This window comes from Microcaecilia unicolor, chromosome 10 (assembly GCF_901765095.1).
Source record: "Microcaecilia unicolor chromosome 10, aMicUni1.1, whole genome shotgun sequence".
Lineage (NCBI taxonomy): Eukaryota > Metazoa > Chordata > Amphibia > Gymnophiona > Siphonopidae > Microcaecilia > Microcaecilia unicolor.
The window spans coordinates 169,777,603-169,799,008 of record NC_044040.1 but is presented as its reverse complement, the minus strand read 5'-3'; the positions used below and the strand labels follow the sequence as shown (position 1 = coordinate 169,799,008).

The 21,406-nt window shown below is 41.4% G+C and overlaps 1 protein-coding gene across 12 annotated transcripts in view; it reads left to right on the top strand.

Moving 5' to 3' along the window:
* The window catches only part of MFF (mitochondrial fission factor), a 47,547-nt gene that overhangs the window by 12,693 nt on the left and 13,448 nt on the right, over positions 1–21,406 (top strand). For 5 of the 12 annotated variants that reach the window (XM_030216621.1, XM_030216617.1, XM_030216618.1 and 2 more), the window contains exons 5-7: positions 4,518–4,598; positions 9,260–9,418; positions 14,975–15,058. The exons of 2 other annotated variants lie outside the window; for them this stretch is intronic. In XM_030216621.1, the coding sequence (XP_030072481.1) occupies positions 4,518–4,598; positions 9,260–9,418; positions 14,975–15,058 (324 nt within the window). The remainder of the gene's footprint in view (positions 1–4,517; positions 4,599–9,259; positions 9,419–14,974; positions 15,059–21,406) is intronic. 5 more of the 12 variants (XM_030216624.1, XM_030216623.1, XM_030216627.1 and 2 more) reach the window with 3 other exon arrangements.

The following is a 21,406-nucleotide window of genomic DNA, read 5'->3' as shown; positions in this document are numbered from 1 at the left end:
GCGCCAGTATTAGCAATGCATTTCTGTATATAGCACACACAAAAAACCCAAACCAAACATTTTCATGAGCAACCATGTAAAACCTGTGAGCAACGCTCTTAAAATGTATGAACAATCGCTCATGCGCTCCGCTTAGAGGAAACATTGAGTGTGACTTTTCCAGTGCTCCAAGACCAGTTAGCAGTCCTGGAAAACTGCCAGTCAGTATGTTTTCCCAGCACATTGGCCTCTGATGAAATAACTGGGAGGAGTATCCTAATGGTTAGTGCAGCGGGCTTTGATCCTGGCGATCTGGGTTCAATTCCCACTGCAGCTCCTTGTGACTTTGAACAAGTCACTTAACCTTCCATTTCCTCAGGTAGAAAACTTAGATTGTGAGCCCAATAGCAACAGAGTAAGTACCTGCATATAATGTGTTCGGTCCTGAGTATGTCTAGTAGAGCTATAGTAATGAGTAGTAGAAGTAGTAGTATAACAGCTGAATAGTCAGAACAGTTGCTTTATTCCATGTCATATGGCCAATACAGCTATTATTACCTCAACTTCCTTAGTGTGTTTTTTTTTTTATTTTTTTTTACAGAAACGGTCCACTAGCAATTGTCAGTTGTTGTGATGCCATTGTATTTTGATTGGTCATGTGTGAGATATCTGCAGGGTTTAATAGATAAGTAAAAGACAATAAAGAATAGATGATAAATATAGCTGCTAAAAACATGAGCATGTTATATGATATGACTGTATTCCTTTGGCATAGAAAACAAACAAGCCGTGAGGCAGATCCCTAATAAATAAAGTATGAAGTTGAGCATTCCAGCTTTGTGAAAATTTCCAGGCTGCTGCTGCATTTTTTATTTGTGCACATCAAAGAAGGGTGTTGCATATGGAATGTTTTCTACATATTGCATGCAAGCGTGCTGTCTCTAGCTCTTTCACAATTGAGAATTTCTGTCATGGGCACACATTGTGGAGGAAGAATAATCGTACTGAATCAAACCCTTAAATTCCTATGTTTTTTTTTTAACTATTTAAGGAAGAGTTTTACAAGATGCAATGTAACTTGGGAACAGCCTGATTTTTTTTTTAATTTATACAAATCATCTTGATAAAATCACTGTGCCTCTTTGTTTTCCTTACTGCTACCAGTTTTTTAGGTCATGGATTTCTTACTAAATCCTGTAACTTAGATGAGTTGTATGTAGTTAATTATCTTAAATGTGTGTTTAAAACCCTTACTTTCTGTTCTTAGACTCCCATCTTTGTCCATCCTTAGATCTGTATTTTCTTTGCTAAGTCAGCAGGAATTATATTTTAAAATGTTATGTTCATTTGATATTTGTCTTCCGCTTTGCACAAATGAGTTCTAGGTAGAAACTGGAAGAGTCCAAATGTCCCTGCAGCTATATTGCTGCATACACTTCAGTTAGCATGGCCAAAGACATATCAGCATAAGATAACTATGAGACATATCAGCATAGGATAACCACGTAATCTCAAACCAGTATCTACATAACGGTAAACTAAAGGATCTATCAGAGGTGGGTATTCAAAAGAGGATCTGCCAGACAGGGGTTGAGTAGACAGGATCTAGCATACTGCTTTGGATTTTTTTTGTGTGTGTGTGTGTTGTATAAATTAGGCAACCCTGATTACTTTACAGGCTGAATACAGTAACATGACTTTGGGAACAAAAGCAAAAGACTCAGCCATAGTGTATGAACAGGTAACCTGTAGTATCAATTTGCAGATCTTTGCTGCTTTTGCATCAAAGAATAAAATGAAAGTAAAACTGGAAAGTTATGTAAATCCTTTATTTCCATTCAAGAAAACCTGCATGGAAATGCTGTTAGTTAATTTTAGGAACCCTTTTACTAAAGTGCGTTAAACCTAAAGCATGTTCAGCACATGGAAAAAAAAAAAAAGCTTAATGCAAAATGCGTTAAAGTGCTTTGCAGCAATTTACCAGTTTGCACTCAGTAATCATTATTTATTTGTTTAAAATGTTTTTGGGAGGGGGCAGAGAATGGACATGGAAGCGTTATCCAGCTAGCGTGTTCATATTAGTATGCATAAACTGGATAATGCAGATTTAAATGCACCCTCTGTAATTTTTTTTTACAAGTTTCATGCACTAATGAAAAACTTAGTACAGGACCTGCAAAAAAAAATATATATATATAATTTAAAAAGTCCTATATATTGCCACGTTAAATCTGGGCTTAGTGTACAGGAAACTCCCACATTAAAACATGCTATTTTAACATGTTTTAGTAAAAGGACCCCTTAATGTATAAGCGAAAGCCTTGTACAGTTTTTTTTCTTACTGTTATCTTCTGTGATGCAGCAGCTGCTATCTCCAAAGTGAAAAAAAAACCCAACTGAGACCCTCACAGACCATATGAGGCCCTTTTACTAATGTGCTGTAAGCACTTTACATCCAGTTTACGCCACATTAACTGCTAGTGAGATCCACGTTAAGGGGCTTTGCAAAATTTTCACAGTTAGTGTGTGGTAAATTGAGTGTTGTTCTTTTTGTATTGAGCATGGCATGGACAGAGTGGGCAGGTGTTGGGCAGTTAGGGGCCCTTTTACAGAGTGGCGGTAAGCCCAATGTGGGCTTACCACTTGCTCTTTCGGGACTTTCGCTGGCCCAACGTGGCCACCGGTGGTAGTCCTGCCCCGAGCGTGCGGCAAATCCGGGGAAAAAGAAAACCCCCCAGAAATGGCTTGCATGGCGATAACCTAGCGGTAATCGGGCATTGCTGGGTTAGCACAGGAGCCCTTATCGCCACCTCAGTGGGTGGCAGTAAGGGCTCCCCGTCGCATGGCCACATGGTAAGAGTTCTCTTACCGCATGACCATGCGTGCTTGGGGCCTTTTTACCCGCTGCGGTAAAACGGCACCCACTGCTAGCACAGGGCCCTTTTCCCCACATCTTGGTAAAAGGACCCTTTAATGCACTGCACTTACCATGCAGTAACTGCTTAATGCAGAATTAATGCGGGACCACTTATCATCTCCTAAATAGAAGGCACTCAGTACTGCCACATTAAGGAGATCTTTTACTAAGGTGCTGTAGTGTTTTTATCTGGCACTAAATGCTGAGATGTCCATAGGAATATAATGGGTGTCTTGGTGTTTAGCGCCAGATGATTTTTAGCATGAGCTAAAAACGCTAGTGCACCTTAGTAAAAGGTCCCCTAAATAGGAACAGATACAGTACATTAATCTGAATGTTAATGCACAACCTGCAATTTAAAAAAAATTGGGAATGTGGCATTAAGAGGTTTGTGCAAATGGAATTAGCATATGCTAAGAAGCCCATAGGTATAAAATGGGCTTCTTGGCATTTAGAGGGTACTAAGCTTTAGTAAAAGGGCTCCTAAATTTGCAGCTACTGTGTGCAAAGTCCCATAGTAAACCATGGTAACTACAGGTTTATCACGGTTTAGTAAAAGTGCCTCTATTGGCATAAAAATTAGCATATAACTTTTGGGGAACATAATAAAGCAGTTCACCAGTAGATGGTCACTGAACTGATTGAGCTAACTGAGCAGAGTGGAGAATATGAAATAGATAAAAATTCCCTGTGTAATTATAAGATCTTATGACACTGTAGTCCACTAAAAGTCCAAAGGGGCAGAAAAAAAAAAACAACTGTGCCAAAAGTAGTAAATTTTTATGTTTTGCATTGTACCATCCTTGTCAGTGTCTTTATTAAGTAGGTATGGTCAGATGGAAGGGCATTCCTTGGAAGTTTAGAACTGACTGAAATTATTTACCCAAAGTCCTTGGCTTTTTTCCAGTCACTTAGGGACCCTTTTATGAAGTGGCAATAAGCCCAATGCGAGCTTACCGCTCGCTAAAAGGGAAGTACCACCGGGCTACCACAACAGCCCGGCAGTAGTTCCCTCCCCCTATGTGCTCCATTTCCGGTGCCGCAAAAATATTTTTACTTTTGTAGCACCGATGTGTACCCAGCGGTAATCTGCCCAGTTACCACTAGATTAACGCAGGAGCCCTTACTGCCACCTCAATGAATGGTAGTAAGCCCCCCCCCCCCCCCCCCGAAATGGCCGCTGCGGTAAAAGGGGGCCTCGGCATGGATCAAAAACACGCACCAAAGCCAGTGCAGGCCCTCGCAGCTTCATAAAAGGATCCCTTATTTAATAATCTATAAATAGTTGGCATGGAGGTTAATATTGCTATTACAAATCTTTTGAATGAGAAAAAACATAAATAGATTTTTATGACTTGCTTTGCACTTTTCCATCAAATAAAAATATGTGTTTTATAATTATTTTCCAGTAGACATTTTCAGCTCATCAATTCAGTAAGAATAGTCTATCTTGCTACAACATTCCATGATCTGTCTATTTTATATAGATTTTCTGTAGCCCTGGAATTGCTTGGTAATTCTGGTTACTTTTTTTTATATGGAAGATTTCTGGCGTTACTTTGTATATCACTTCATTTGTTGTCAAGCTAAATGTTAAAGAGAACCACAATTATCATTCAAGGTGGCATGGATCAAGCTGTGTACCAAAACACAAGTTAAAGGCAAGTTTTCAGTCCTCTGTTTCTACTAAGAAACGCATCACGTAAGCATCTCTATGATCTCTATGAATTTCATAAAAACCCATAATAGTTTCTAGTATTAGCGCTGCTGCTGTTCTAATTGCAACACTAACCTGTTGTGTACTGAGTTTCAAGTATTCCTGAGAAAGCTGAAAACACTGTTACTACCAAGGAGTTTTGATTGAGAACAGGAGACAGCATGACGTCAAAAAGTTGAAGCCACTTAGGTTAGTTTGTTTCCCGTTCCACACAGAGCCGTCGTTCTGCATACATTTCAGAACAAGGCAAACAAACTTATGAGCTGCTGCATCCATGTTGTCATTCTTTATTGTTGGTAGCATTTTATGTAATCTCACTTATATTTTCAGACATGCCAGCTTGTGCAGCATATAGATGTACACAGAGGAAGTATAGTAACGGAATAACTTTTCATATGTAGAGTAGTAATCTAATATAATAAAACGCACCGTGAACGTTCTAATGAGGACAACGTTCTGTGAAGCCCTGAAGCCCTGAAGCCATCTGACGTCACTGAAGCTGTAGGGTTCGTGGATTCGTGGTGTGAAGCCTTCAAGCCAGCCAGCCGTCTCTGCCCCGCCCTCGCGAAAAAAACAAACAAATCGGGAAGCGAAACGTCAGGGAAGGAGGCGGCGCTCCCGATGTCTAGCCTTCCCTTCGCTGTGTTCCGCCTTCAAAATAAGGCGGAACAAGCGAAGGGAAAGCTAGACGTCGGGAGCGCCGCCTCCTTCCCTGACGCTTCGCTGCACGAACCGCCACGGAGGTAAAGTTAAAAAGAATAATAAAAAAAAAAAGGGATGCATGGATGCGAGGCATGGATGCGAAGGGGGGGGGGGGGGAGAAGAGGGCGGGCCAGGCTGGGACATGGGAGAGAGAGTAGCATGGATGCGAGGGGGGGGGGTCATGGAAGGGCGAGAGGGGACTTGCTGGAAAAGGATGAATGGAGGCGGCAGGGGACAGAGGAGCATGGATGGGTATGGATTAGGAGGACAGGGCACAGGGAGAGAGGGGAATTACTGGAAATGGATGAATGGAGGGGGCAGGGGACAGAGGAGCATGGATGGGCATGGATTGGGAGGGCAGGACTCAGGGAGAGAGGGAAATTGCTGGATAGGGAAAAATGGAGGGGCCAGGTGACAGATGAGCATGGATTGGAAGGGCAGGACTCAGGGAGAGGGGAATTGCTGGATAGGGATGAATGGAGGGGACAGATGGGCATGGATGGATATGGATTGCAGAGCAGGCCTCAGGCAGAGAGGGGAAATGCTGGATAGGGAAAAATGGAGGGGCCAGGTGACAGAGGAGCATGGATGGGCATGGATTGGAAGGGCAGGACTCAGGGAGAGGGGAATTGCTGGATAGGGATGAATGGAGGGGACAGATGGGCATGGATGGATATGGATTGCAGAGCAGGCCTCAGGCAGAGAGGGGAAATGCTGGATAGGGAAAAATGGAGGGGCCAGGTGACAGAGGAGCATGGATGGGCATGGATTGGAAGGGCAGGACTCAGGGAGAGGGGAATTGCTGCATAGGGATGAATGGAGGGGACAGATGGGCATGGATGGATATGGATTGCAGAGCAGGCCTCAGGCAGAGAGGGGAAATGCTAGATAGGGAAAAATGGAGGGCCCAGGTGACAGATGAGCATGGATGGGCATGGATTGGAAGGGCAGGAGTCAGGGAGAGGGGAATTGCTGGATAGGGATGAATGGAGGGGACAGATGGGCATGGATGGATATGGATTGCAGAGCAGGCCTCAGGCAGAGAGGGGAAATGCTGGATAGGGAAAAATGGAGGGGCCAGGTGACAGAGGAGCATGGATTGGAAGGGCAGGACTCAGGGAGAGGGGAATTGCTGCATAGGGATGAATGGAGGGGACAGATGGGCATGGATGGATATGGATTGCAGGGCAGGCCTCAGGCAGAGAGGGGAAATGCTGGATAGGGATGAATGGAGGGGGCAGGTGACAGACAAACATGGATGGCCATGGATTGGGAGGGCAGGGCTCAGGGACAGAGGGGAATTGCTGGAAAAGGATGAATGGAGGGGGCAGGGGACAGATGGCCATGGATTGGGAGGGCACGGCTCACACTCTCTCTCTCATATACAATGTCTTTCTGACTCTCACTCTCACACACTCTGTCTCACACTGTATCACATTCACTCTCTATGTGCCACACAGTCACTCACACACTCGCTTGGTGTCATACACTCACTCTCACAGAGAATCTGTGTCTCACACACACTCTCTCTCTTGCCCACACACACACACTCTCTCTCACACTGTGTCTCACATACACACTTGCACACACTCTCATTCTCACACACACTCTCTCACAAACACACTCACACCCAGACTCACTCTCTCTCTCACACACTCACACTTTCACTCTGACTCTCAAACAGTCACTCTCACATACACTCTCCCAAACATACACACTCCAAGGAAAACCTTGCTAGCGCCCGTTTCATTTGTGTCAGAAACGGGCCTTTTTTACTAGTTTGTTATAAATCGTAATCAGTGTGTCATTTGGAGGGGCTGGTTATAGGGATACCCTAGCATGTGTTTTATTTGTGCAGAGATTTTTTTTTCTCTTGGTAAAGGGCCACTGAAACGGACATCATGTTATAAGAATCAGGTTCTCAACATTAAGGGGGTCTTTTACTAAAGCTTAGCTCGAGTTATCTGCAGTAGGGCCAATAGGAATAAAGTGGGCCCTGCTGCAGAAAACTGAAGCTAAGCTTTAGTAAAAGACCCCCTCAGAGTTTCTATCTATTTATTTATTTACTTATTTATAACATTTATATCCCATAGTAAACATGAATTAGGTTGAAGCCTGGGAGCATTTAAAATCTTTATTTTTTTACTGTACCTAGATCAAAAGAGAAAGATGGCTTGTGGGAACTTGCTCAGTTTGTTTTGTGGAATGCAGTGGTATTTTATAAAAATGCACTTAATATTGTTTATTACTACTAGAGATTCAGTAATGAGGGTAGAGCTACCTTCATGCAGAAGTCCAGAGTCAGTGTAAAATGTGCCAACATTTTCCAGTTCTGTGATATGTATTTCTTCTTCAAGTCATTTTTCAACATCATTTTTGGATGTTACTGAATTCTATTATTCTGTCTCACTGTATTTCTAGTTTTGGCACAGTATAAGTCATCACAAGGACAAAATATAAGAAAACCAATGCACTGCATTAGGGGCTTATAGCCCATTTAGTTATGTTTAAACAGATGAGAGATCTTCATGAAAGAAAATATTTATTTTTATTATTTTGATTTATGAAAACCACTTGTCCCTGAAACATGCTCAAAACAGAATAATCCATTTGAACAAAAGAGATGATGTGAAGATGTGATTTCATGTGCCCCAATGGAAGGAGAGTTTAATTTTATTTCCAGTCTTTGTAACACCGGGCTTCCCAAGGCAGATTACAACAACAGTTAAGATGAACCTATCAGTAAACATGATATCCTCACTAAAATTTAGCCATGTATTACTTTATTGTATAGAACAGTGTAGAAAAATGAGCACAAAATACAGTCTTAGTGCTGTTTCCACCAGCTACAATAATTTTTGAAGCTGTTTTAGTGATATTCAGTTTTGATTTTATGATATTTATATCTACGTATGGGAAGCTGTTAAAAAGCTGTCAAGTAAAAAAAAAAAAATCTTTTCCCTCCACTTTTTAAGGCACACCTTTCCAACTGGAACAGCTTTTGACTTTTTACAGATGGGATCATGCATAGCTATTTCTGAGAATTTTTTACAATTTTTTTTTCAATAGCATTTGCTATTGTTTTGGGTGAACCAGTGTGGTGGCAGTCTCCGCCTACTGACTTCAACCCATATAATGGGCTAGATAGCCTCGTACCATCTCCTGTTCTCAATCTAACCTCCTTGGTTACTACTGACAGCTTGGCTTCTGAGAATGGCTGTATTAAGAACTGCACAGCTCTGTTTCTGACTTCCGCGCTCATTTCTGATTTACTCCAAGAGACGTCAGTTTATGAATTTAGTCTGAATGGAATTTTTGTGGGCCTGAGTAATGGAAAATATTTATTTGCCAGTGGGCACAATTGTTTTGTAATTAAGAATTATATTATGCAATAATATTGTACACACAAATGAACAGGTTCCCAAATGTTCCTTACAGACCTCGGCAGTGGAATGGGGTGAGCTGTAGATTGGTTGGTTGGTTTGGCCCCTCCGATCAAAAATGTATTCTGCTGCTCCTGCTTGCAGATATTTCAATAAACATAATAGTATACTGCATTATAATTTAGTATTAAAAAAACAAAATTGTCATTAAAGGGTTTCATGGTAGTATGTTTTAATGTAATTCCTTATTTTTATATCTGCCATCATCATGCCATCAAATCCCATCATTTTAAGTCATCTGAAATTTTTTTCCATTTTTTTATACCTTCACAAATCAAAATAGATGGTGTGACAATTTTTTTTTACAGTAACAAATTCAGTAATTCATACATTGCCAAAAAGAAAGATGTCTGCAGTTATGCGACATTAATCCATTTGTTTAAAACATCATCCTTACCCTTGCAGTTGAGGAGCCATTTTGCTGCAGGTGACTAGATGACAACATTGTTTTAATCTGATTTGCCCTGTTTCTCTCTTTATATGCTGCGCTGGTATGAGCAGTGTGACACCAACACAGCAACAGGCCCGTGTCTGTCCATCCCAAATGATACCCGAAGACGGAGCTAATCTTTACTCTGCTCGTGGCATTTTGTCGTTTATCCAGTCTTCCACTCGTAGGGCTTATCAGCAAGTCTTGGAGGTGCTGGATGACAATCACAGGTGATTGGACATGAATGGTTCTGCCACGTTTGCCGCTGCTGTTTTCTTTTGCTCCTTTTTCATGTAGTCTAGTTTTCCTTTGCTTGCAAAACAGAATCCAATGAAAGTCAAAGAGCACAAATTGATCCTGTGTCGCAAACAACTTATTCAAAATTCACATTCCATCAGATTTGGTATGTGCTGTACTCCAAAATGTTTAAATGTGAAAAGGCATCTGCTCTTATCTTTTATGGTAAGAGCTTGTTTACATTGAAGTTAGGTGACTTCAGGGCTTAATTTGTAGACAGAAAAGGAAGGGGTGGAGGGAAGTGCAACAGGAGAAAAGGAGTTGAATTAGAGAGCAAAGTCACTGTTCTCTGCTGTGCTGAGGCTTGCTCCTCCACTTTTATTCCCTGCAGGCTGCCTAGAAAGGAGGGGCTAGAACAGCACACTCGCCTGCCCTGGAATCTGAAAAGGTGGAACTGCGTTCTAGGCTGCTCCCTAGAAATTAAGCTCTGAATGACATTAGTTGGAGATATTTTGGATTGTTGTAGAAAAGAAAAACTAATAGAATGATATGTTTTTTATTCTGCAATTGAGGTTAATTAAAGTGCTTCCTACTTTTGATATTCATTTTTAGAAGCTGGTTTTGTTCAGTCAGAGCAAGCCCTTTTCTAACCATTAGATTTGTACATTTTTATTTATGCATGCATGTATTTTATTTATTTGAGAAAAGATTGAAACATAGTTTTTAAGGTCTTCTGGAGAGTGTGGGGAGAAAAATTACTGATTTAAAAGTGGCTAGGCAAAGAGAATGTGAGCTGTGATTAATGTCTGCAACAGTAATGAAGCTGTTCTTCTTGTAAGGTATCCTGTTATAGGGGCATATTAAATGTCATTTTGTAAAAATCATACCCTGACTTATATAAATAGACTTCTGCCTTTATTAAATATTTGTCTAAATTTTGCATCTTAGTCGCTTCAGACATAGCTTGACCTAGCTGGGACAACTCATTCTATATTTTCTTCTTTGAAATCAACAGCAAATATTAGAATATCCTGGTCATTCTTGTGTAGTGAGGTATTAAAGAGGCTAGAATAGTTTTGCAGAATTGGACATTATATGATCCAACCATTATTAGTTGACTAACTTGAACAGATGTGGCATTTTAGTTAAAGAGGAACCACTTTAAACCAGTGCTTGATAAATCACAGGTGCAAGGTTGCCATGGCAACTAGAAAGTTGCTTCTGGTTCCTGGAATTTTCATGGTCCTTTAAAAACTAAAAAAAAAAAAACAACTCATCTGCTGGAACAGGATCTTTTTTTTTCTCCATGCATGATGCAGCAACTCTCATGTTGGTCTCTCGTGCGATTTGAGAACCCAAGAGATCCTCCTGCACCACATGGTTCAGATTCACACACGGAGCTTCAGCCGCTGATAGCAGGGCTGACTGGTTTACTGAGGTACAGGCTGGGGGGGGGGGGGGGGCAACTAGCTTGTGAGGGTAGGGGCTGGGGGCATCACTGACTGGTGCAGAGTAAAAGCTGTGTGTAGAGGGGGGGATGATTGGCTTTTGATAAGGGCTGTATGGGGAAGGGGAAAACTGCCTAGCTGGAGTGGGGGACTGACATATTTTCTAGGTAGTGAAGGCTAATTGGGGTTGGGGGGTAGATTTTAGGGTGGTAGCTGCTTTTAGGGAGGAGGGAGATAGTGGGATTAGATAGAGAAACTAGTTGTGAGGAATGGGCTAAAAGAGAGACTGGGTGATAGGGTAGGAAGAGAGCAAGAGTGGGTGACAGGGTTGGGGGTGGAGGAGAAAGCTGCTGATTGTGTATTTTTGCCAGTGGTCTTCAGGAGTGTGCATTAAGAGCTTGTTTCTACTAAGCTCCCCCCCCCCCCCCCCCTTGGGTAAGGAATGGGAAAGCAAGCCTTAGTAAATCAAGCCCTCAAAGAGGAGCTATGGAAGACCTCAAAAGAGATTCTGCTCCCTGCCCTGCTCTGCTCCTCAGCTTTAGTGACCTAGCTGGGGGTTGGAAGGGGTAGAGGGGAAGAATGAAAGTCTCAGCTGTTGCCTCCTAAATCCAAAGTAAATTTTGTCAAGGCCTGCATTAAGCTTCACCAAGCTTTAGGTTTTATTTCTCTGGAAGTAAAATGAATAGAAGCAAAGAAGATAATGGCAGTTAAAAAGCATATGGCCTATCCAATATGCCCATCTATACCATTTACTAAGCTCTATAATCCCTTCCTGTTCTGAGAGATCCTCTGTTGTCTCATGTCCAATTCATATGCTGTCCTCATCACCAGTTCCACTGGGAGGCTGTTCCACATATCCACCACGCTTTCTGTAAAGTTTTCTTATATTACTCCTGAGTCTGTCCTCACTTACCTTCACCTTATGACCCACTCATTTCAGAGCTTCCTTTCAATTATCATATCTCCCCTCTCTTACCTCTCTTCCAAAGTATATGTATTTGGATCTTTAAATCTTACCTCATATATTTTATGATGAAGACCACTGACCATTCTAGTAGCTGCCCTTATCTCCATTCTATTTATATTTATATGAAGGTGCAATCTCCACAACCAGGGACATACAGAAGCCCTATCACCCCATTTTACCTGCTGGTTCCTCTCCCTTTGCACTCGAGCATCATTCTGATTTGTGCTACCATCTTTTCTATGTTCTTGGACACCTTAAGATTTGTCAGATACAATTACTCTTGGATCTCACTCTTCTTTCATTAACAGAAGTACTTTACCATGTAATTATTGCTTCCTTGAATTTTTCTGCCCAGATGCAAATGAAAACTGGCGTAATGACACTGAAATGTGAGACATTAATTCTAAACCCCATCAAATGAAGGTGTCTGAATCTTAGCTCTTCTGAGAACTAAGAATTCAGTCAGATGAGTAGGATAAAACAAAAACATCTTTAGATGACAGATCACTAAACGCAAGAAAATTTCAAGAAGAAAGCTGCTCTCAACTGGAAAACAATTGGTCGCTCCTTTTTATTTGTATCCTGGGAAACATCTAAATAGATCTAAATATTCTCATGGACAAAATGTTTCTCCTTATGCTTGAAATATCACAAAGTAATTTATCTCTATCAGTTATATTCGCTAAGTAGACTAGCAGTTAATTTCTAGAGATTCCAAAGTAATTCCACCTTCATCTCTTGAGGAAGCAATGTTCTTTCCAGGAAGGGAATATGTTTTTATAATACTAAGTAGATCTTCCTGAGCAATTTGTAATACTTCCACTAAATATTCAGAAAAGCTTCCTTCCTTTCTGTAACCTTGGAAAGTTTAGCACCCTCAAGTTCATACTTCTCAGTTTATTTTCCATTTTAAACCATATTCCTGATAAGTCTACGACCCAACACTGTTTGAACATCTTAAATATCTTATATAATAAAACTCACCCTCAACGTTCTGAAGACACTGACGTGACTTCCTTCAAGACGGGTTCGAAGGGTTTGTGGTGGTGAAGCCACCAAAATCGCCAAGTCTCGGGGCCCCGCCCTCGCGTCAAACGTGATGACGTCGAGGGCGGAGCAATGGCGTCACACACAGGGCGGAGCAATGGCGTACGTTCAGGAGGTGCGGAGCAATGGCGTCAGAACGACGAAGGGGTCGGTAGGTAGGTAGGGAGCAAGAGAGAAGGGGGGATGTTGGGGAGGAAAACCTTGCTAGCGCCCGTTTCATTTGCTCCAGAAACGGGCCTCTTTTACTAGTTTTGAATAAATTAGTCAATTATAACCTTTTCAGAATTCTAGCAATCTTAGTTTCCTAAGTTTTAACTTGCTGCTCCACAATAGTAACTTGAGAAGATAAAGAATTAAGGGGGTCTTTTACAAAGACGTGCTAGCACTCACTAAACACTAAAGATGCCCATAGGAATAGCATTTAGCGCATGCTTATTTTTAGCATGCCTTTGTGAAAGAAATCCTAAATGCTTACCCAAGTCTGATATTGCAAACCAAATTGTTTCCAACGACATTACTGTTTCTCCATAATCAATTCAGAGTATTGTAACACTGCTTTGAAACTGACCAACTTCATCAAAACTACCATTCTAATCCTCAGGGACCTCAGAACTGCTTCCTTCCATACAAAGTTACTTTTCCACCTCTATTCCATGACCTTCAGCTTTTTGGTCTCCCTTGATGTGCTAAGCACTGACATGGCAACTGGCCACACCCGTCTCAATCTCCATAGGATGTTGCTGCCATTCTGGGATCATGGCACTCTCAGCTGTAAAGGGGGGGGGGGGGGGGGGGGGGGGGAATGTGTTCAGGCTCAAGGTGACTTCAGGTCATAGAACTAACTGGTTACAACTGGAAATTTTATGGTCCTGTGGTTTTGGGCTGGTTTGTTTTTGTGGGTTTTAATCTTGATTTGTTAACCTGTTTAAATTTTATTGAATAATTATTGTGAACTGTTGCAACTGATAGTGACCTTATATAAAATACTGTGACCGTATATAAAATACTGCTAAGTAAATAAATCTATACATGATGTTGGTATCTGAAAGTGAAGGAATGGGGTTGAGTTTAGGGCTAGAGGATGTACTTTAAAACTGGTAACCCTGCCCCAAATCAACAAAGAAAGAAAATAACTAGAAGCTTGGAATGTGAATTCTGAATAATCTTCCATATGTGGTGTTGCCAATTGTTGGTGCTTTTGTTATTGTGATTTAAGCCTATTCATAGCTTAATTTTTTTTTTTCACAGAAAATATAAAATTGCATGCGCTATGTTTTGCTTGATCTGTCTTTTTAATCTGTTGTCTTTGATTAATCTGTTTTTCTCTTTTAACAACTCACACACTTTTGGTAAAAGTTGATACAGAGCTTCATTTGTACGTATTTTGTTTCTTTTCAACAATTGCTATTCCCAGCTTTAAAATGAAATAGAACCTGTGCAGAGTGTCATATTCAACTCTGGCCTCCTAGTAGGGCAGACTGGATGGATCGTGGCAGGTCTTTATCTGCTGACATTTACTATGTTACTATATAAACTGATGTAGTAAATTTGTTTATTGTAATGTGGGAATTTAACATATGTTGTGAAAAGATTCCATTTCTCACCCATTTTAAGGTAAATAACGCAGTTAAACATAGCTAACATTTGGGAGAGGAGAGTTATCAATGTGGGCTATGGTTAAGTCTGGTGTATTATCACTAGCTGGGTTTTTTTAATGGGTTATTTTAGTACAGAGTCCCATTTTGTGCAATGAGACCCTGTGCTATAATAACCGGACTTGTGGTAAAATAACCTGATTTAACAGTAGCCCACTGATAATTTGCCCCCTTGGTGCTTTGTTTGTTCGGATTGACAATCAGTGATCAGCCACACTGCGCCCTGGTGACCTCACTAATAATCAACACGAGGAGTGGGAAAACAATGGGCTGCAAGTCAAAACCAGCCCATGGGACAGTTTTATCCAGCCCCAGAGTCTGCAGAAAAATAAACTTACCAGGCCATTGATATTGTCTCTGCTTTCTTTACTGCCGCTATCTCTGGATCTTCAGCAAACAGCTCATTTTAATTTATTTTTTATTTTCACCTAGGGCCCAGTTTCCAAGGTTGCTGTCGGCACTGCCTTCCTTCTGGAGGGCAGCAAACCCAGAAGTTGAGCCTATAGAAAAAGCAAAGTAAAATCAACTGTTTAAAACCATTATGAATAATGTGGGTCTGGCTCTAGGCTCTTGCCATGGCTCCTTCTGCACTCCTAGCATCGTGGCTCTTCCTTTTCAGCTCCCTCCCCCTCCCATTCTTTCCTGATTTGGGAATCGGGGAGAGGAGAGCACTAGCAGCACATCGGGCCACTGTTCTCTTCTGGTATCAGAGGCTTGACTGCCATTTTGATCCATGCTGAGTAGTGTTACATATAGTTCAAAATAGCTGTCTGGCCCCAGATTTCAGAAGAAGAGTGTGGCTGCTCTCCTCATTGCTAGATCAGATTATGACCCAGAGAGGACCCCGAAGCATGTAGAGATGTGAATGCTTATGCTAATATGTCAGGGGAGGAAGCTGTATAATGGGCTCTGGTGGAAGGAAGATGATGCATCAAGTAAGGTGGATGAAGCAGTTATATGAGTCAGAACCACTGGAGTTGTGGGGGGAGGGAGTGTGGAAATTACAGAAACTGGGAAAGAGCATATTTTTATGTTTATGTTTTTTCCTCTCTATCCCCCCCCCCCCCCCCCCAAACAGCCCTCATCTATGGGTATTTCAGGGGCTGGGGAGGGGAAAGTAGGACCCACTGGCTTCTAAAGCAGGCAATAGTCACAAATGTGGCCCCAGGGAAAAAGTCTGTCCATCTCAGATCTACACTCTGCCATTCCTTTTTGAGCTAACCTAGTATTTTTGTACTACTGTGCATCTTATTTCTGAATGCTTAATTTCTTGTGTCACACAGTACACACTTGCTTATTGCCCAGCTTGACTATATTGTCTACTGTTGAGCTGGATTGTATTTATTTATTTATTTTACAGCACTTATATCCCACAATTTCCCACCGCTGGTAAGCTCAATGTGGCTTACAACATTTAGATAAAAAAACAGGCGAATACAATAAATGGAAAGCAAGAAGTAGGGTGGAGAGTTAAGGGTAAAGAAATGGGACAGTCTATTAGAGCAGTGTCCTGTGGTCAGTGAGGCAGGGCAGGATCTTTAGGGTGTGCTTGCCCAAATAAGTAGGTCTTAAGTGACTTCCTGAAAGTCAGGTGATCCTGAACTGTTTTCACTGATTTGGGCAGTGAAAGTGTGTACTGACGTAGGAAAAGGTGGAAGCGTACATGGTTTTATATCTGAGTCTAGAACACGCTGGTAATGGAGGTTTAAGTAAGAACGGGCAGTTCTTTATGAGTTTCTGGGTGGTAGGTGGACAGGGGCATCCATGTACGCTGGTGCTGCTCCATAGAGAATCTTGTGGACAAGGGCACAGATTTTGAAATTTATTCGCTTTTGTACAGGAAGCCAGTGCAACTTCTCGCGAAGCGGTCTGGAACTGGTGAACTTTGATACTCCATAGATGAGTCGAGCTGCTGTGTTTTGTATGGTTTGCAGCTTCTTTAGGAGTACGCTTGTGCATCCTGCATATATGACATTGCAGTAATCTAGATGACTTAGGACTAACGATCTGACCAGATTGCAAAATACTCCTCTCGGGAAATACGGTTTCACTCGCTTTAGCTTCCAGAGAGAGGAGAATGCTTTCTTGGCAGTTGAGATGGTATGATCTAGTAGCGTTAAATTCCGATCTACAGAAACTCCTAATATATGTAGGCTCTCAGAGATGGGTAAGGTAAAGCCTGGCACGGATAAGGTAGTGGGTCGTAATTTATTAAAGGGAGAGGCAAGAACGAGGCAGTGAGTTTTCTCGGTGTTAAGTTTTAACTTAAAGGCATTGGCCCATGTGAGCATGGTGTTTATTCCAAGGCTGATGTCATCAGTGATTTCGGTGAAGCTTGTACGAAATGGGATGTAAATAGTGACATCGTCTGCATAGATGAATGGGTGGAGTCCAAGTTTCGAAAGAGCTGCTGCTAGGGGAATTAGTATTACGTTAGAGTAGGGGAGAGCGGCAAGCCTTGGGGCACTCCACAGATTTGGTGCCATGGAGAGGATAACCGTGAGTTGGACTTCACTTGGTAGGTCCTGGTGGTTAAGAAACTGGCTAGCCAGGCTAGGACATGCCCACCGACACCAAAGTAGTCGAGAAGTCTTAACAGGATGGCGTGGTCCACCATGTCAAAAGCACTTGATAAGTCAAATTGCAGTAACAGAATGCTACCCCCTAGTGCTATTTCTTGCTTGAAGCTTGATAGAAGTGTTACTAGTACAGTTTCAGTGCTGTGAAGGGCTCGGAAGCCAGATTGCGATTCATTGAATATGGAGAATCTGTCCAGGTACTCAGTGAGCTGTTTGTTCACCATGCTCTCCATTAGTTTTACAAATAACGGTATTGATGCAATGGGGCGATAGCAAGGTCAGTACTATCCTTTTTGGTATCTTTAGGAACTGGGGTGAGCAGTATATTCCCTTGAGTGTCAGGGAAGAATCCATTGCCTAGCATGAAGTTTAGGTGCTGTTAGATCAGCAACGAAGCAAGCAGGTGCATTTTTAAGGAAATAGTTTGGGCAGGTGTCCAGGTAGCAAAATTTACTTGAAAATCTATGGATGTCCTGCGAGACGGAATTGACAGTAAGTGTAGAAAAGCACAAAAGAGTCCTATCCACTGGACACCCTTCTGGTTCCGGAGCTAGGTTTTCGATGAACTGTTCTATTCCGGAACAGCGCTGTGGCAGTGATCTCCGGAGACATAGTATTTTATCTTTAAAGAATGTGGCAAGCTGATCTGCTGGTGGAATGATGGTTGATGAGGAGGTGAGCGCTGTGGGATCTAGTAGCTTGTTGACGTAGAAGTATAGTGTTCTGATGTCCTTGTAATCTGGCCCTATTTTTGTTTTATAGTACAACTAGTAAAAAAGGCCCGTTTCTGTTTGAAAGGAAACGGGCGCTAGCAAGGTTTTCCTCTGATTGTGTATGTTTGAGAGAATGTATGTGAGAGTGACTGTGTGAGAGAGGCTTCTGTTCCTGCTGCTGTGCATTCCCCGTGTTGTGCTGATTCGTTGCTCCCTGTATCGTAGCTCCGCCCCTCTCCCTTCTACTGGCCAATCTGGTGTGGGTTGTGTGACATCACTATTATCTACTCCATCATGATCCACGGTTCCAGGCAGCCTCAGAATGTTGGAGGTGAGAATTATTATATAGGATGTTTTAGCTTTCCTGTTTGCATATTTATATGCTCTCTGAGAGTTCTTCCAGGCAAAGAGGTTATGGTCATCTTTCTGCTTTCTCCAAGCTCTTTCACGCCTCCTTGAAGTGACCTTGAGCACTTTGAAGCCCTCAGAAAACAATGGTGGCACCTTTTGCCTCGTTAGACGCACGCGTTTGAATTGGTGCCATTGCGTCCAGCACTCCCCTGCAGGTCTCATCCTAGCGTAAAAAGAAGTCCTTCGAATCTGCATGCATAGACCAGTCTGTGTTGTAGATTAACGGCCAAAATTCTTTTGGGTCTATCTTGCCCCTTGTTTGGTACATCTGTGGGGCCCGGGTCTGTTTTGCACCTTTCACCAGCCAGGAAAGGTAGCAGTCCAACTTAAAATGATCGGACCAAGGGACCGCTGTCCAATTAATGCCAGTCAGTTGCATAATGAGGGGATCATCCAACCTTTGCGAGAGCAGATCTAGTGTATGTCCCTTAATATGGGTAATTGTGTAAGTGTTGGCCGCATGTTCAGAAAGTTCTGCAGATCTCTGCTGTCTGTTGCATGAAATAATATGAGCATCTGATTTGGAGAGAGACTTATAAAGATGACAAACATGCTTTGTAATTCATATCATTAGTGACATTTCTATGGTTCTTCAAAATAATCAGCAAGATGAGATACATTACTGGCACACCATGTTTCATAATAACAGCACCCCCCCTTTCTCTTCTCTATAATAAATAAATGGCTGGGTGTACAATAATAAAACTTCACTCACAGGCCTGTGATAAAGATATAAAATTATTATGTAACAAATATATAGCATGATAAATATACTTTGCAAACTTCACATAATAAAAGGCACGTCAAGATATCACTTGACCAAATGAAAATGATAAGTGAGTGCTAAGGACATTTATGGTCAACATCAATTAGCATACAGAAATTTGCTAAATTTATTTGCTTGACAGTGTAAAGTGTATGCTTGAAACTTTTTTGCATGGAGTGGATATGTAGAATGCCCTCCTAACTTATTTGATACCAAATGTTCAGTGTTCAGGTTTATTTCTTATATCACCCATCAATAGTATATCTAAGTGATGTACAATCTTAAGAATAATAAAAGGTGAAATAGAAGTAATAGAGGGGGGGAGGAAAGGAGGCCAGGTATAGAACTGCCAAAAAAAGAAATTTAACTATATCTTGTAAATAAGTGTGTAAGGACCAAAAAAAAGAAGGAGGGATGGATAGTGACATAAACATTACAGAGACAGTGAGACAAGGGAATTGGTGCCATGATCACCGACAACCAGGTTAGGTCAGTCAGGAGGAAAAGCCAGAGTAAAGTGATAAGTTTTCAACCCTTTTTTAAATCAGTGAAATGAAGTCTGCATGGAGATACAATGGTAAAGCATTCCACAGTACAGGGGCGACTACATCAAAGCAAAAATAGCTTATGGACAAGTTGAATCTTCAAATGAGAAGTTACAACCAGAAGAGATAATTGGAGGAGAGGGGAGAGAGAATGCAACACACGTGTTGGAATGTTATGAATAAGTATGTTAACAAGGAATTGTGGAGACCCAATATGCTATGCTACATATGCAATTATGAGAATTTTAAATAAAATACAATATGCCACTGATTGCCAGTGTTCATGAGAAAGTAAAAGGGTAACCTGTTGTATCTCTTAGCTCCTGCCAGCTATGTTTTGTATTATCTGTAATCATCTGATAGTGTAAGTGGGCAATCCATGATGAGTAACCTAAATGAGAGAGAGCTAATGAATGAAGGAATATCCTTAAGGACTTCTGATCTAGAAAGGAATGAAATGAATTAATCTGCATCAAGGCAAAATACCCATATCTCTGGCTTGGTTAAAAGATGTTATCAAATGTAAGAAATTTATCTTAAAAATCCCCTTACTGACTTTTTAAGAAACAATTTGGTGCTCTTTGTTATAAACTGATCCAAATCAGGGGTGACACTATACCAGGTAAAATGTACTACTTCTATTTTGGTTGGATTCAATTTTATCCCATGGGGTGACAGCCAGTCAGCAATCTGATCGAGTTTAAGGGTAAGGTCAGAAAGGGCACGCTAGGGAGGTAAAATTCCTTGACGAAATCAAGGACTGCTTTATGGAGCAGCTGGTACAGGAGCCAACGAGAGAAGGAAAAATTCTAGACCTAGTCCTTAGTGGAGCGCATAATCTGGTGCGGGAGGTAATCGTGCTGGGGCCACTTGGTAACAGTGATCATAATATGATCAGATTTGATATTACATAGGAAATCAAATACGTTAGTGTTTAACTTTAAAAAAGGAGACTATGATAAAATGAGAAGAATGGTGAAAGAAAAACTTAGAGGGGCAGTTACGAGGGTCAAATATTTACATTAGGCATGTATGCTGTTCAAAAATACCATCCTGTAAGCCCAGGCCAAATATATTCCGCATATTAAAAAAGGAGGACGGAAGACCAAATGACAGCCGGCATGGTTAAAAAGTGAGGTGAAGGAAGCTATTAGAGCTAAAAGAAAATCATTCAGAAAATGGAAGAAGGAACTGACTGAAAATAAGAAACAGCATAAGGAATGTCAAGTCAATTGCAAAGCACTGATAAGGAAGGCTAAGAGGGACTTCGAAAAAAAGATTGCGTTGGAGGCCAAAACACATAGTAAACATTTGTTTAGGTATATTAAAAGCAGGAAACCGGCAAAAGAATCAGTTGGACCACTAGATGACCGAGGAGTAAAAGGGGCGATTGGGGAAGACAAAGCCATAGCAGAGAGATTAAATAAATTCTTTGCTTCGGTCTTCACCGAGGAAGATTTGGGTAAGATACTGGTGCCAGAAATGGTATTTGAAGCTGATGAAACTGAATGAATTCTCTATAAACCTGGAGGATGTAATGGGGCAGTTCTACAAATTGAAGAGTAGCAAATCTCCTGGACCGGATGGTATTCATCCCAGAGTACAGTTAGAACTGAAAAATGAACTTGCGGAGCTATTGTTAGTAATATGTAATTTATCCAGAATAAAAAAAAAATCGAGCGTGGTGCCGGAAGATTGGATGGAGGGTGGCCAATGTAACGCCGATTTTCAAAATTTTTTATTTATGACCATTTAAATTTTTACAAGCGATAAAACAACTTGCTGGAAATACAGAGAAAGTAATATATAGGAATTATTTCAGTCAGGTAATTCTATTCTCTTCCTTAGAC